The 14,281-nt window shown below is 46.6% G+C and overlaps 1 protein-coding gene across 1 annotated transcript in view; it reads right to left on the bottom strand.

Annotated features, from left to right (window-relative positions):
• PIEZO2 (piezo type mechanosensitive ion channel component 2) overlaps positions 1–10,589 on the bottom strand; it is a 487,982-nt gene extending 477,393 nt beyond the window's left edge. Inside the window, 1 exon segment of the mRNA XM_043558273.1 lies at positions 9,012–10,589. Coding sequence (XP_043414208.1) covers positions 9,012–9,075 — 64 coding nt within the window. The 5' untranslated portion in view covers positions 9,076–10,589.
• Positions 10,590–14,281: the final 3,692 nt, after the last annotated feature.

The following is a 14,281-nucleotide window of genomic DNA, read 5'->3' as shown; positions in this document are numbered from 1 at the left end:
AGGTTGTGTCCTTAGAGGGTGAGAAAGTGTCCCTTCTCTGTTTACTTCCATCCCTCAGCTTGACGTTAACATGGGAACAGGCTATCTTGAACCACAGGGATGAATGCAACGCCTGCAACGTAGCAGAGCAATGGTGGCTTCCCCTGGCAACGTCACAGAGAATAGTTAATATACCAGCTTTGGATCACCTACATCTTGACTATCATGTGAGAGATATAAAGTTTATCTTATGTAAGCCTCACTACCCTGGGAAACCTATAAGTAAAAAAGGACTTGGGAAGAATTGAATTGTATTTGCTTTAAACTTGCTGAAAGGGTCATCTATCAACTGGAGAAAAGAATCTACTTGCTCCCAGGAGAGGAATACAAACTTCCTGGGCTGATGACCAAGCCCGTACGGTACGGAAGGTAGAATGGCAACGCTGGTTTGCCTGATTTGACTTGGGTGAGGCTGGAATGTCAGTGATGCTGACAAAAGCCCCAAATACTACAGAATCAATTCTGGAGGGCTTTGAAAAGGGGGAAGTCACACCTGGCTCAGCACATGACAAGGACTGAATGAGGCCAAGAGGCCAAGATGGCGACTGGAGGTTCTCCAGCACTGCAGAACACACGGGATGTGAACCCAAGGCAACCCTTGTGTTGACTGAGGTGAAAGAGCAAAGACAAACCTAGAAGAGCATCTGTGAATGAGATACTTGATTTGTAAAGCACCTGCACCTGAGGGTCAATGGCACGAACAGCCTTTGTAAATGTGCAGGTCAAGGAGAGGAGGGGAAGCTTGCACTGAGCTCACCAGAGATGGCTGTAGGGGGAAGATAAGAAGCCTGGTGTTGACCAAACCAAGTGAAAAGGCAGGGAGGATCGGGGGGAGTGAACTGGAGAGTTCAGAGTTGGGAAAAAATACTTAAAGGAGAATCCACCTGAGTTTGGGTAACAGGATAAATAACTCCTTAAGAGAGTAGTTAATGCACTAATGATGAAGTTTTCAAAAAAGAAATAAAGAAACAGATTCCATTTCCAATGGCATCAAAAACAATAAAATACTTAGGAAGAAATTTAACAATAAAATACTAAGGAGGTGAAAGATTTCTATGCTGAAAACTGTAAGATATTGATGAGAGAAATCAAAGAAGATATAAATAAATGGAATGGTATCCCATATCCCTGGACTGGAAGGCTTAATACTGTTAAAATGGCAATACCACCAAAGCCATCTATAGATTCAATGCAATCCTTATCAAGATTCGAATGGCATTTTTAACAGAAGTAGATAAAACACTCCTAAAGTTTATATAGAACCACAAAAGACCCTGACTAGCCAAAGAAATCCTGAGAAAGAAGAACAAAGCAGGAGGCATCACCCTTCCTGATTTCAAATTATACTATAAAGCTCTAGTCATCAAAACAGCATTGTATTGACATAAAAACAGACAAATAGATGAATGGAACAGAATCAAGAGCCCAAATATAATCCCACACCCATAGAGTCAACTAATTATTTGATAAGGGAGCCAAGAATACTCAATGGAGAAAATACAGTCCCTTCAACAAATGGTTCTATAGAAAAACTGGACAGCCACATATTAAAGAATGAAACTGAACCCGTATTTTATACCACTCAAGGAAATTAACTCAAAATGACTAAAGACTAAAAAGCAAGACCTGAAGCCACAAAACTTCTAGGAGAAAACATCCGAACAGAGCTCCTTCACATGAGACTTGGTAATGAATTTTTGGATATGACACCAAAAGCATGAAGAATAAAATAAAAAATAAACATGTGGGACTACATCAAACTAAAAAGCTTCTGCACAGAAAACAAAACAAAACAAAAAAGTGAAATGACAGCCTATGCAATGGGAAAAATATTTGCAAACCACATATCTGATAAAGAACCCCTGCAATTCAATAGCAAAAGCCAAAAAAAAAAAAAAAAATAAATAAAATAAAAAATGGGCAAATACCCGGATAGACATCTTTCTAAAAAGGATATACAAGAGGCCAACAGGCACATGAAAAGATGCTCAACATCACTAATCATTAGGGAAGTACAAATTAAAACTACAGTGAAATATCATCCCATCAACAAGAAGATAAGAGCTAACAAATAGTGGTGTGGATGTGAAGACAAGAGAACCTTGTGACTGCTGGTGGGATTGTAAAATGGTGCGGCCACTCTGGAAAACAGCATGAAGGGTCCTCAAAAAAATGAAAAGTAGAACCACTATATCATCCAGCAATTCCACTTCTGGGAATATATCCAATGATAATGAAAACACTAACTCAGAAAGGTATCTGCATTCCCACGTTTACAGCAGCTTTATTTACAACAGCCAAGACACGGAAACCACCTCAGTGTCCGTGAATGGATATGGAAACACACACACACACACACACACACACACACACACACACACCCAATGGAATACTATTCAGCCATCAAAAATGAGGAAATCATACTACTTGCAACATTATGGATGGACCTCGAGGGCATTATGCTAAGTGAAGTAAGTCAGACAGAGGAACACAAAACAAACACTGTATCGTTTCATTTATGTGTGAAATCTTTTTTAAAAAATGTGGAGAGTGAGAGAGGTAGGGGAACTGGAGGAAGTTGGCCAAAAGATACAACCTTTCAATAATAAGATGTACAAGTACTAAGGATGTAATGGGCAACATGATGCCTACAGCTATCCCTGCTGTGTGAGCACAGCAAAGTTGTTAAGAGAAGAAATCCTAAGAGTTCTCATCACAAGAATCTTTCTCCTTTCTTCTTTTCTCCTTTCTTCTCTTTGTACGATATCTATTCAGAAGGTGGATGTTAGTTGAACCTACTGTGGGGATCATTTTACCATGTATGTAAATCACACCTTCATGCTACGCGCCTTATATTTACACAGGGATGTGGGTCAGTTATTTCTCAATAAAACTGGCAAATAAACATAAAATAAAAATAAAAAGAGAGACTAGATAAAGTCTCAGCAACACCTTCACCCCCAGAGGGCTAGTGGAATTGCCACAGGAAGCCAGAACTAACCACACAGATAGAGCAGATCCACTATTTTTTAAATAAAATATATCAAGTATTTGAAACTCACATAGCAAAAAGTTTAAATATGTCCATCCACAATATCCTAGCTGAATGCAGAACTGTGCTTACCAGTACATTTTGAATGGAGAATTCAAAAATAGCAATCAGAAAACGTCACACAAACAAAAAAAATGTATATTCTGCAGGAAACTTGAACCACATTTTAAATTACTATTATAGTTTTTAAAAATCTACCAATATATAGAAAAATATGCAAAAGTTTATATTATACTCAAGTTTTAAAAGTGATTTAGCTAAATGTTCCATGCCTGTTAGATAATTATGGGATAGTTCACAATTATGAAATTGTTAAAAAGGTCTGATGTGCTCTCTCCACAGATACTTAGTAGGTATCATCCTTGATCCTGCCATGTCCTGATGGGTCTGAAAGGCCCAAGTGGAGGGTCTGGTGAATGCGATAAGCCTCATATACGCTTATCTCTTACAGTCAAATACTTGGAAGTGTTTCCCGATACAGCTTTGCGTTTAGCCTCCATTCAATGGAACACTTGTTTTATTTTGTATACCTGATTCCGTATCCTCAAAAACAATTGTCTAAATCTAAAAATGTTACAAAATTTAATATTTTATGTTATATACATTGTATCATCATATAGTTCTTAATCAACTGCTCTTAAATATCCAGGTGTGCCTACACTCTTCTAAGTTCTCCCGAATAGAAAAGTTATAACAGTATATACTGTTACTGTGCAACTTCATATACGATTAAAGTAGCAGAGGGTCTAAAAGGAAGATGCCCATATAAAAATAAATAAATGAAATCATATTCAAGAAAGATGATGAAAATAATGGTGTAGCATCAGAAAGGCAACAATAAGCACTGTCAGCACAATTCTAAGGAGAACATATTTAACCAGAAGAACACAATTGTCCATGAGTATGATGAGTAAAACTGGTGTGAAAACTCCTGATAATTAAAAATTCTCCCACAACACACACACCAACTGTCAATGGAGTAATTTGGCTGTAGGAAGGTACAGACTTGCTTTCTTATGAATCCTACCTACTCTTATCAGTATCCTTATGACCCAGGTCACTAGCTGGTAGTTTTAATTGCTACTGAGCCGTTCCTCAAGCATCACTGCTCTTCTGCTCATCTACATAAATGCAATAATAATACCTCCCATGTTGAGCCCCTGCAGAGTGCCAGACATTACACAAGGTGTGCAGTGCCCACAATCTCACAACTACCCAAGGAAGGAGGCATTAATAACTCCCTTTTGCAGGAAGAGAAACAAGGAAAAAAACAACTCTATGATCATATGGTAAAGGGCAGAGCTGGGACGTGAACGGAGATCTCTGAAATTGCCAAGTCACAACACCTCTGCCCCCAAAGGTGAAGTCCGAAGCATCCTGCTTATCTCTATGAACAAGCATATATTGCCTGTAAGGCAACAGACACACTGGTAAACCACAGGCTGGACACACAGTTCCAGCTTCCACGACTCCTGTAACAAAATGACCATGTCCGCTTGTGCTTACAAAATATTTTATTTTAGAATTAAACTATGTATTTCCAACCCTTTCCACGATTAACTTTTCTCCTTTCTGAAAGTAATAAATACTATCTACCTAGATAAGGCTGAGAAGGTGTAACGGGAAAAGAAAGTAACTTTCAACACTGTGAATGCATCCTTCAGCAGCTGAAACCTCCTACCACCAAGAGCTACAGCAGCACAAAGCGGAGACCTCTGACCAGGCATCATCTAGAATTCTTGGGGTGTGTGTGTGACTTCCCACATGGCACGTACCACACAGGGAGAAACATATGATGCCGTGGAGAAAAAAAATTGTATTTAGATAGCCCTACCCACACATATTTCAAGAGTGACTCCATGTTTTTGCTCTAATGTTAATCCAACTATCTCTAAAGGGAATTTCAGAAATTATTCCGGGATTTGCACAATTACCCAAGTGTGATTTTTTTTTTCTCAGAGCACTAGTTGGGTGGTTGATTCTTTTTGTCTGCTGTTCTGCTCTGTTCTTTCCTAAGCTCCAGTCACTTCACTTAGGGGAAGCACAAGGTATGAGGCCACTGTGGCCTTGCGGCACCTGGACCACTGCCCTGACAATGGTTAAGTTGGCTCTTCTAGGCAAGACATTAGGAAACTCCAAGCAACACTAGGCAAAATGGAATGAATGGGTCAGATGCATGTGAATTAAAATGTACAAATCCAGATCTGACCCAGGAATAGACTCAAATCATACACTTTAAGATGGGTGGGACAGTACAATCATGTTAAAAGAAGTATAAAAATATGTCTAAAGTACTCAACAATGACCAGATATTATTATAATTATTAACGATTTCATACTATTACGGAAGGTTTTGTCTGTTTTTTTCTTCCATGTATTATTTAATTTTTTAACGTTTATTCATTTTTGAGGGACAGAGAGAGAGAGAAAGAGAGAGAGAGAGAAAGAGAGAGAGAGAGAGAGAGAGAGAGAGTGGGGAAGAGGCAGAGAGAGAGGGATTTACAGAATTTGAAGCAGGCTCCACACTCTGAGCTGTCAGCACAGAGCCCAATGACGTGCGGCTGGAACTCACTGACCGGTGAGATCATGAGCTGGGCCAGGCACCCCTTTCACTTATTATTTTTAAGAAAAAATCAGAATGGCCACTCAAGTAATGATAAGTAATTGTGGAGATCTTTAAAATTTTCAGTTTCTATCGATGTGGGAAAGTGTATCACTGGATGTTCATTTTGAAGGTAAGCAACATTTATATTATTTCATATTAAACTATAGTTTTTGTTTTGCTCTTAACACTCAAGAGCCACACAAGACCTACATAAAAGAGGTCTGATATCACTTACCATTTCTCTGTAAACTTCTTTCTATAGGAAAAAAAGAAAAACCTCAAGCATCAGTTTAAACACAATGGCACTTAATTTTAGCATCTATCATTAGGCCCAAGGCTACAGCATATCCGTGCAGAAAAAGTTCAACATCAATGTTAGAGAATTTAAAAAAAAAAAAAAATACGCAAGCTTCTGCAAAGGTCTGGCTTTGAAGGCTGCCTTGTCCAGATACAAAAATAGATGTCTAAAATGCAAAAATCGATTCTAATGGCAAACAGATCATTGCACTCTCCGTGACCAGGATATTAGGGAAACCTGAATATTTGATTTAGTAGCACCTTGGGAGCAAGCAGACCTGAAAACCCTCCAATAACCTTGAAAAGATCCACTTCTTGTTTAGAATTGAATGCCCAAATCAGGTGACACCTACCCAGCCCCCTTTTGTCCCTGCAAGTGCAATGATTAGAAGGCATCTGTCGCTGGAAGTGGTTGTCTTTCTTAAACCAAGGGGTGAGGGGGTCCTCAGGGAATAGGCCCTCAGGTCCTCCCAAGGGGCTCTTGCTCTCTTGCAGGCGGGGGCGAGGTCCCAGGTCCTGGTACCTCCTTCACCTTCCCTTAGGCGGACTTTCCACGAGGGTGGGGTAGGCAACAGGCTCAGACCCAGCTGGGGGCCTCCACCGCCCCCCTCCCGCTCCCACAGGCGCACAGGCTAGCCTCCCTTCGGTTAGCCCAGAAGACCCACGGTAATTCAGAAACGAGAGCGGGAAAGGGAAGGTGGCCGGGGGTCACAGGGCCGAGCCGGCTTTCCCGGGAGCTAGGGGAGCAGGCCTTGGGGCGGGGGTGGCGGGTGGGCCGGGGTTAGCGTCTGAGTTCCTGGAAGCAGCAGCTCTCCTTCCAGGAAGGTCCGGTCCCGCGAGCCGGCCACTGAGCGGGGCCCACGCGGCGCAGAGGAACAAGCCGGAGGGCGGGGGTCCTGCCGGACCGGGCCGGCGGGCAGCGCTCCCCGCTCTGCCCTGCACCCCGGGAGCCTCCGCGCAGCTCTGGAGTTGCCGGCTCGAGCCTCAGGGCGCGGGAGGTGGGCGTGCCGCGCGCCCTTTTCCCTCTGCAGGGCGGAGCTCAACAGTCTCACTGATGGGCTTTGCGGTGTAGACCCCCGGATTATCGAAAGGACACGGCCCCAGCAGCTGCGGAACATTCCGGGCTGGCGAGCTAGGTTCTGCAAGGGCCGAAGCCCAGAGCGAGGTGGGTGGCAAAGGGCGGATAATCCCTGCTGTCACATCACTCAGGCAAGAGTGGCCTGAGCTGGCAGCAGGTAACCACCTGCAGAACTCCAGGAGGAGCTGCTACCCTGAGGAGAGGCTGAGAGGGAAAGAAGCTGGGGTGCGGGAAGAAGTGGGGGGGGCTATGAGCTGTGGAGAGAGGAAGAGCCTGCCTTTTGACCCTCTGACCACTCCCCAGGCCTCCTGCCCAGTCTGCAAGGACAACCACAAATCAACCCTCATACTGAAAGCCCCTTGTTTAACTCAGGCACTGGCTTCCACTAGGCAAACAGTAAACGTGCCAGGCACGGTGCCAGGCGCTACAGATACACAGAAGATGCCCAGAGCCTATATGTATGTAAGGCACCAGACGTAGCCTGGTGCCGTTTTCCCCAAAATCACTCTCCCAAAGTCTTTTCCCTTTTCAAACCTAAGCAAACTGGTGGAGAGAGGTCCACATCAACTTCGTGGATGCTGGGCTCCTCCTCTCCATGCTTGGTTATTGGTTATTAAGGACCAAGATCCCTGAAAAATGGTCCTGCCTTGAAACTCAAATAAATGGCCAAGGCAGGCGAGCACACGCATGCAGACCCCTCCAGCTGCTCAAGGATTTTGCATCTCTGCTGCAGACTATTTCCACCTGAAAGCTTTCTTTGGTTTTTCCGTCGAGTTTCTGGCACTACAAAATCCTCCCAGGTAGCTGGGATTGACCCCCTCGAAACACTCTAGAGCCCCCCTGTCGATTGCTCACACAAATAAAACCCTCAGCACAGGTGTGATCTTGAGTCCTCAACCTCTAGCAATCTGCAAAAAGCTGGTCTTTTCTCCGAAGGCCACGTTTTCTTTGTAAATGCAACTGCTACTTGGTAAAAGGTGCTCTGTTTTCTAGCTCTGGTGGGGGAAGTGAAAAGTTCGATGCTGTCAGTCATTCCTAGAAGTGGGATTCAGCGAAACAGGCACCTTCTATTAGAGGAGAAATGCAGAAACTCTCCAAGCAGGCTGCCAGTCTTTAGACCTGACACCCAGTTGCTTTTAATACCCAGCAGGCCCTGTAGAAATAGTGAGATCCTTTACTGGGAGTGGAAGAGGCTCACTTCTGGCCTTCCCTTAACCCTCCCCGGTCCCAGGGAGCCCCAGTCCGGCTCTCTGACCCTTTAAAGATCTGTTAGGGTGGGTGTCTGGAGGGCGGAACTGGGACTTGGTCCTCCATAGGACCCCGGCATCCAGCGCTTTTGTTAGAGGGGCTTTGGTGGAATAAAAGAAAGTAAGCAAGCTCAGGACATTGTTTCCCTATACCTTCCTCCTCCTTTTCTTTTCAGAACGACCGGAGTCCTTCACTTCTTCCGTCACTGTTGTTGGGCTATAGAGTGGGGGCGAGATGGCCTCCATACCTTCTGCATGCACCATGTGCTGTGCGTCTGGGGACAGGGGGCTGAGGGGACCCTGGTAGGATCCTGCACTGTATCTGGGAAGACGGTTTACAACGCCTTCCAGCTAAATTTGCATCCTTTATGCACAAGGCAATACTCCAGGAAACAAATTCCACGTGTAACTAAATTCAGCACAGTCTCCAACACATGCGGAACCTGGCCGCCAGGACCCTACACATCACTAAGCGAGACCCCGATCTTGCGCCCCAGCGCGGGAAGAGAGTCCCCTGCTATGGCACTCCACACAGCAGCAAGCTTCTGACTCCGCCGGCACCGGGACCTTGGCGCTGACTTCCCCAGTCCCTGAGCCCTGAACTTCGTTTGCTCCTTAGCCTGGCCCCCTCCCCAGGAGTCCACTTCATCCCCCCCGCCCCTCAAGTAACCTCAGCTAGAGGACCACACTCACCTACTGCCAGGCAGATGGGGAGCAGCAGCCTGAAGATGAGCCCGCACACTACTTCCGAGGCCATTGCGTTGGTCCGGCGAGTCCAAGCAGAGCGGCGAAGTTCGAGGGTCCCTAGGACTGGGGCGCCAGGTCCATGCCCACCTAGGACCTCGGGCGGCCGGCTGCCCGCAGCCGCCCGGGCATCGCTTCGGAGAGGACCGTCGCGCTGTCCGCCCCGAGGGCGCGTTCCCCGGGCTGTTGACCGCTCCTCGCCGGGCTCTCGGTCGCCCCTATCAGGTCTCTCCGCCACCCTTCGCTGGTCCCTCCGCAGTGCCTCGCCCGGCGCTCGGCCGCCCCTAACCAAGCTCTAGGTAGCCCCCTCGCCCGGCGCCCGGCGCCCCCTCGGCCGGCCCATGAAGTGTGAAATCTCCCAATCCCCCGGTGGCTGCGGCTTCTTCAGCGGGTGGCCGGGGCCAGAGCCCTGGACGGGGGCACTTCGGGAGGGTCCCGGGGGGCGGCACGGCGAGGAAAGGGGGCTAGAAGGGGCTGTCGTTCCGTCTGGCTCCTGGGGCGTCGCTCAGGGGCGAAGGGAAGCTTTCTTTGCAGAATCCCCTCTGAAGCCAACGTGCGTCGGCTGCCGGGGCCCCGCCGCCTGCGCACGCCGCGACCTTTGGCCCGGGCTCTCGTAACTGCCGGCGGTCCCGAACCTTCTGGCGGCGGATCCCCGAAAGGCGACGCGGCTCAGCCTCTGCGCCCCCCAGCTTCGGGCCGAAGAGACCTGGGAGGGAGCGGCCAGGCGCGCACAACCATCCCCGCCTGCACGGGGCTCGAGTTATCGGTCCGCCGGGTGGCGGTGCGAGTCCCTCCCTCACCAGGAGGAATGGTGCGAGCGTGGGCAGAAATCGAGACGAAAGCACACAGCCAGTGGGGCCGACTCCAATTCCCTCCTCCACGGCCTCAATTTAAAAAAAAATAAAATGAAAACCAAACGCTGTCCGGATGCCAGCGCGCCCCCGCCCGCCGCCGCCGCCGTGCAGCCTCGCCCTGGAGGCGCAGCCCCGGCTCCCGGGCGGGCGCGCACTTCTCCACCTTCAACGAAACTTTCGAAGCCTCACTCGGAGACGGGCGTGCCCCCGGGCCAATGGGACCGCGGCTCCGGAGCCGGCGCGCGGGGAGCCCGCCCCCCGCGCGGCGGCTCTCGAGGCGGGCGCAGGGCTCAGACGCTGCGGGCACGTCCGCTCCCGCAGCGCCGGCGCGCACGGACAAGCCGGGGCTCTTCAGCCCCGCGGACTTTAAAGCGTTCGTTCGCCCGGGCTCCGCGCTTCTTCACCGCTCCTCGCTCCCGCAGACCCTGCGCTCTGCTCCGTCCCGTCGTTCTGCAGAAACAGAAGCCACACTTCCTGGCATCCTGTCCACAGGGGGTGCCCCTGAGCTTACCCAAACCCAGAGAATCTTCTAGTGCTCCAGGAACACTGCACAGGCGTGGCACGGGGAGTATTCAGGAGCTTGAACAACTTTGCGGGACTGTCACTTGTGCCAGGTTCTCTTGTGCCCACTTGCACTGCTGACGAATAGAACCGGGATCAACCCAGACCAGTGATCTCGTCCATATTTAACTTGAGAGAAATTTCAACTCTGAATGAATGGACTCTGGGAAATCCCGGGTCTTGCTGAGAAGGGGTATGGCGTTCAGATATGCACACACTTCATACATTTTGGAGAACTATTCTTTTCGCCTCAGCTTTGGTCGTTGCTTGTTATGATTCCTGGGAAAGAGTATACTGTTTCCCTTTACTCCTAAAAATCTCCGTTTTCTTGTTTTCCAGGGGAGATCCAGAGAAATCTGGTAACAGCAGGGAGATGCCAGCGTATCTGGGATGTGTCCATCATCCAAGAGTTGCGGAGATCTGCTCCTGCTGGAGCACTGTTGGAATTCTCAGAACCAGAATTTTGAATTTGTAGGAGGGACCATTCAGAATTGGTCTTTCCATCAAGAGGACAGAGAGGGAAGAATTTAACTTCATTTGGCACCGGTATTCTAGGCTCGAATTGGTTGGAGATGATGGAAAATCTGTTGATGAAAATTATACAAACCTTGGTTCTTTGTGTTAACCAGGTCTCCCTTTTTTGAGATAAAGTTAACTTGTATTTTAAGTTCAGATGTCTTGGGACACCTGAGTGGCTCAGTCGGTTAAGCCTCTGACTTTGGCTCAGGTTATGATCTCACAGTTCATGGGTTCGAGCCCCTGCATCCGGCTCTGTGCTGACAGCTCGGAGCCTGGAGTCTGCTTCAGTTTCTATGTCTCCCTCTCTCTCTGCCCCGCTGGTGTTCTCTATCTCTCTCTTTTAAAAATGAGTAAATATTAAAAAAGTAATAAAGTAAAAATAAGTTCAGATGCCTTTGCAAAATCTCTGAGAATAACAAACTGTGAACCATTACTTTTCTTTGAAGACTGGAGGTAGCAAAGTCTTGTGAAGACACTCTAAAACCTAGACCCTGTGTGTGCTTCGGAGCCCTGAAGAAGCCTGGATATCTAAATCTCAAATGTAGTCACGAGCCTAAAACTAGGAGTGAAGGAAACAATAGAAACTTACATAATCAGCACATCATTGACTACTACCAAGAAATGTTTTGTGTTTGGTAGAATCTGCGCCTTTCTGACATATCTAACATTTGATGTTCATAGATGGCGTTCTCCCTCCCTCTCTGGTACAACTTGTTCTTGGGACCTAACTAAGAAGTCAGGAAGCCTTCCTGGATTTCAAATAGTATTGTGAAATGACATGAATGCTCAGTTGTCTCTGAATATTTTGTCACATTCTTGGTAGGCTTTCCATATACCAACTGTGTAGGTATCCTCAAAATAAATATCTGGATGCTTAAGTTAGGAGACAAGAAACCCAGCGGAAAGGTGGGTATTTCTTGCTTTCTCTGCCACAAAGTGTGCCAAGATGTCTGTTCAGTTTTTAGAGATTCTAAGACCTGCATCCCACTTCTTAGTCTTACCAACACATATACTCACAGAGCTTTGTCTAGACTACGCATATAAAGGATTCTCCATCCCAACTTCAAATGGCAGTTACCTGGGGAGCTTTTTAGGGACTCTAAATACTCAGCAGTCTTCACATCCAGAGATTCTGTTTGTTTGTTTCTTCGTTTGTTTTTAGAGAGTGAGCGAAAACATGCAAGCAGGGGAGAGGGACAGAGAGGCAGAGGGAGAGAGAGAAAGAATCCTAGGCAGGTTCCATGCTCAGTGTGGAGACTAATGTGGCTCTCGATCTCACGACCCCGGGATCGTGACCTGAGCCAAAATTAACAGTCACTCAACTGACTGAGCCATCCATCCAGGTGCCCCTCCACATCCAGAGACTGTGCTTTAATAGTCCCACCTACCCCTCCATGCCTGTATTTTTGTGAAAGCTCTTACATGATTATCAGGTGTCTGAGTAGAGAATCACTGTCCTCACTTACATATCAGAACTCAGGAAATGTCAGGGTGCCTGGGTGGCTCAGTCAGTTAAATGTCCGCCTTCGACTCAGGTCATGATCTCATGGTTCATGAGTTCGAGCCCCTCATCAGGTTCTGTGCTGACAGCTCAGAGCCTGGAATCTGCTTTGGATTCTGTGTCCCCCTCTCTCTCTGCCCCTCCCCCATTCACCATCTGTCTCTCTGTCTCTCCGTCAAAAATAAATAAATGTTAAAAAAATTTTTTTAAAAAAGAACTCAGGAAATGTGCTATTGGTTTTCAAAACCAGCATCACCAAACCAAATTGACCTTTCTAGAGCTACATTTTCACAATGGGGTTACCCAAGCATGCATATCAGTAGTCAGTGGCATTGTCTGTACAAGGGCTGTTTTACCCTAACATTTACCTAAATTGAGAAGCAGTATCTAATATCTAGACAGCCTTGTTTTTAAGGACTCTCCAGCCCACAAGAATATTGATCCCTTCGGTCAGGAGTCCTGCATGCTAGAGACCTTAATCCTCAATCCGAGCGTGAAACCTGGCATGAGGTAGAAAATACTTTGGGGAGAAAATCGACTACATAGAATATGCATGCACACATTGTTTTGATAGTTGATGAGTGTCTAAGCCTATGGCCTCACGTTTAGCACAGGTGATGAATCAAGCACCAATCGCCCTGTGCCTCTGTATCTACGTGGACAATCCATCGATGGCTTCTTTTGATGACCACTGAGACTTTAGTGCCTCGGAGTCCTCATCTAAGTTGAAGAATGTGACAAAACCTACGAAATACGCAGTGCTATGCAGAGAGAGACAATCTATAGAGTGCTAAGCAAGGTGCCTGGTGCACTGTAATCATTCAATGAATATTAACTGCCATTACGACCACTATTATTACCATTGTCATGGCTATTATTGGAAAGCAAGGTCTGGTCCTGTATTTCTGAAACTGTCAAGCTGAAGTTCAGCAGCCTGCTCCGACACTCAGAAACACACCCGCTCTTAGCAATATGTTTCAAATCTGTGACACAGGTGAGTAACAGACATTTTCCTAAGTGCTTGGTTTTCGCCATAAACAATATGGCACTTTGTGCCTTGCGTGGGTTTCATCCTACCGGTTTAGCTTTTATCTTTTCTGAACTCGGTGTAATGCTACACCGATTGATGAGATCATTCAGAAACACCATCTTTGTCCCCAGTGCTAATTTTCTCTGACATGCTCAATATGCAAATACTGTTCTATATCGTGTGTTGCCGTATGTTGATTATTATTCCCTCAAATACTGGAAGATCTCAGGGGTGGATATTGTCTCAGATGGTAGCTTTACAAACAAATTATTTCCCAGAGGAGGATAAAGGTTGTCAACCCGGCATTTTCTTCTCCCAGTGAAATCTGCCGGAATTCCTCAGCGCCATCTAGCCCATAGGGGATGTGGTGCCTCTTGGCAGCTGGAGGATGTCTTCTAGCATCGGTAACATAGGTTCTCCTTACACATGTACCAACACATTTTTAGATGTATCCATTTCTGTTTTTTCATTTATAAGTCACAATATTCACTGAGAAGTTATTTTAGTTAGGAACCACATAGTTTGGGGCGCACACACACAAATATCTATGACTGTGTAAGAAAGATCTCATATGAAAATAATGGAGGATGTAAAATTTTATTTATTTTTTTGTAAGGTTGATACATAAAGGAAGAGATTATGAATTCATGGGGAGGGTGCTCCACCAAAGCTGGTGCCTTGCCTTGGGCACACAGGTAACCATATGGTTGACACTGAACATGGAAACCACCATTCATTATTCACAGCCAACACC

This window comes from Prionailurus bengalensis, chromosome D3 (genome assembly GCF_016509475.1).
Source record: "Prionailurus bengalensis isolate Pbe53 chromosome D3, Fcat_Pben_1.1_paternal_pri, whole genome shotgun sequence".
NCBI lineage: Eukaryota > Metazoa > Chordata > Mammalia > Carnivora > Felidae > Prionailurus > Prionailurus bengalensis.
This window is presented reverse-complemented; position numbering and strand designations above follow the sequence as displayed.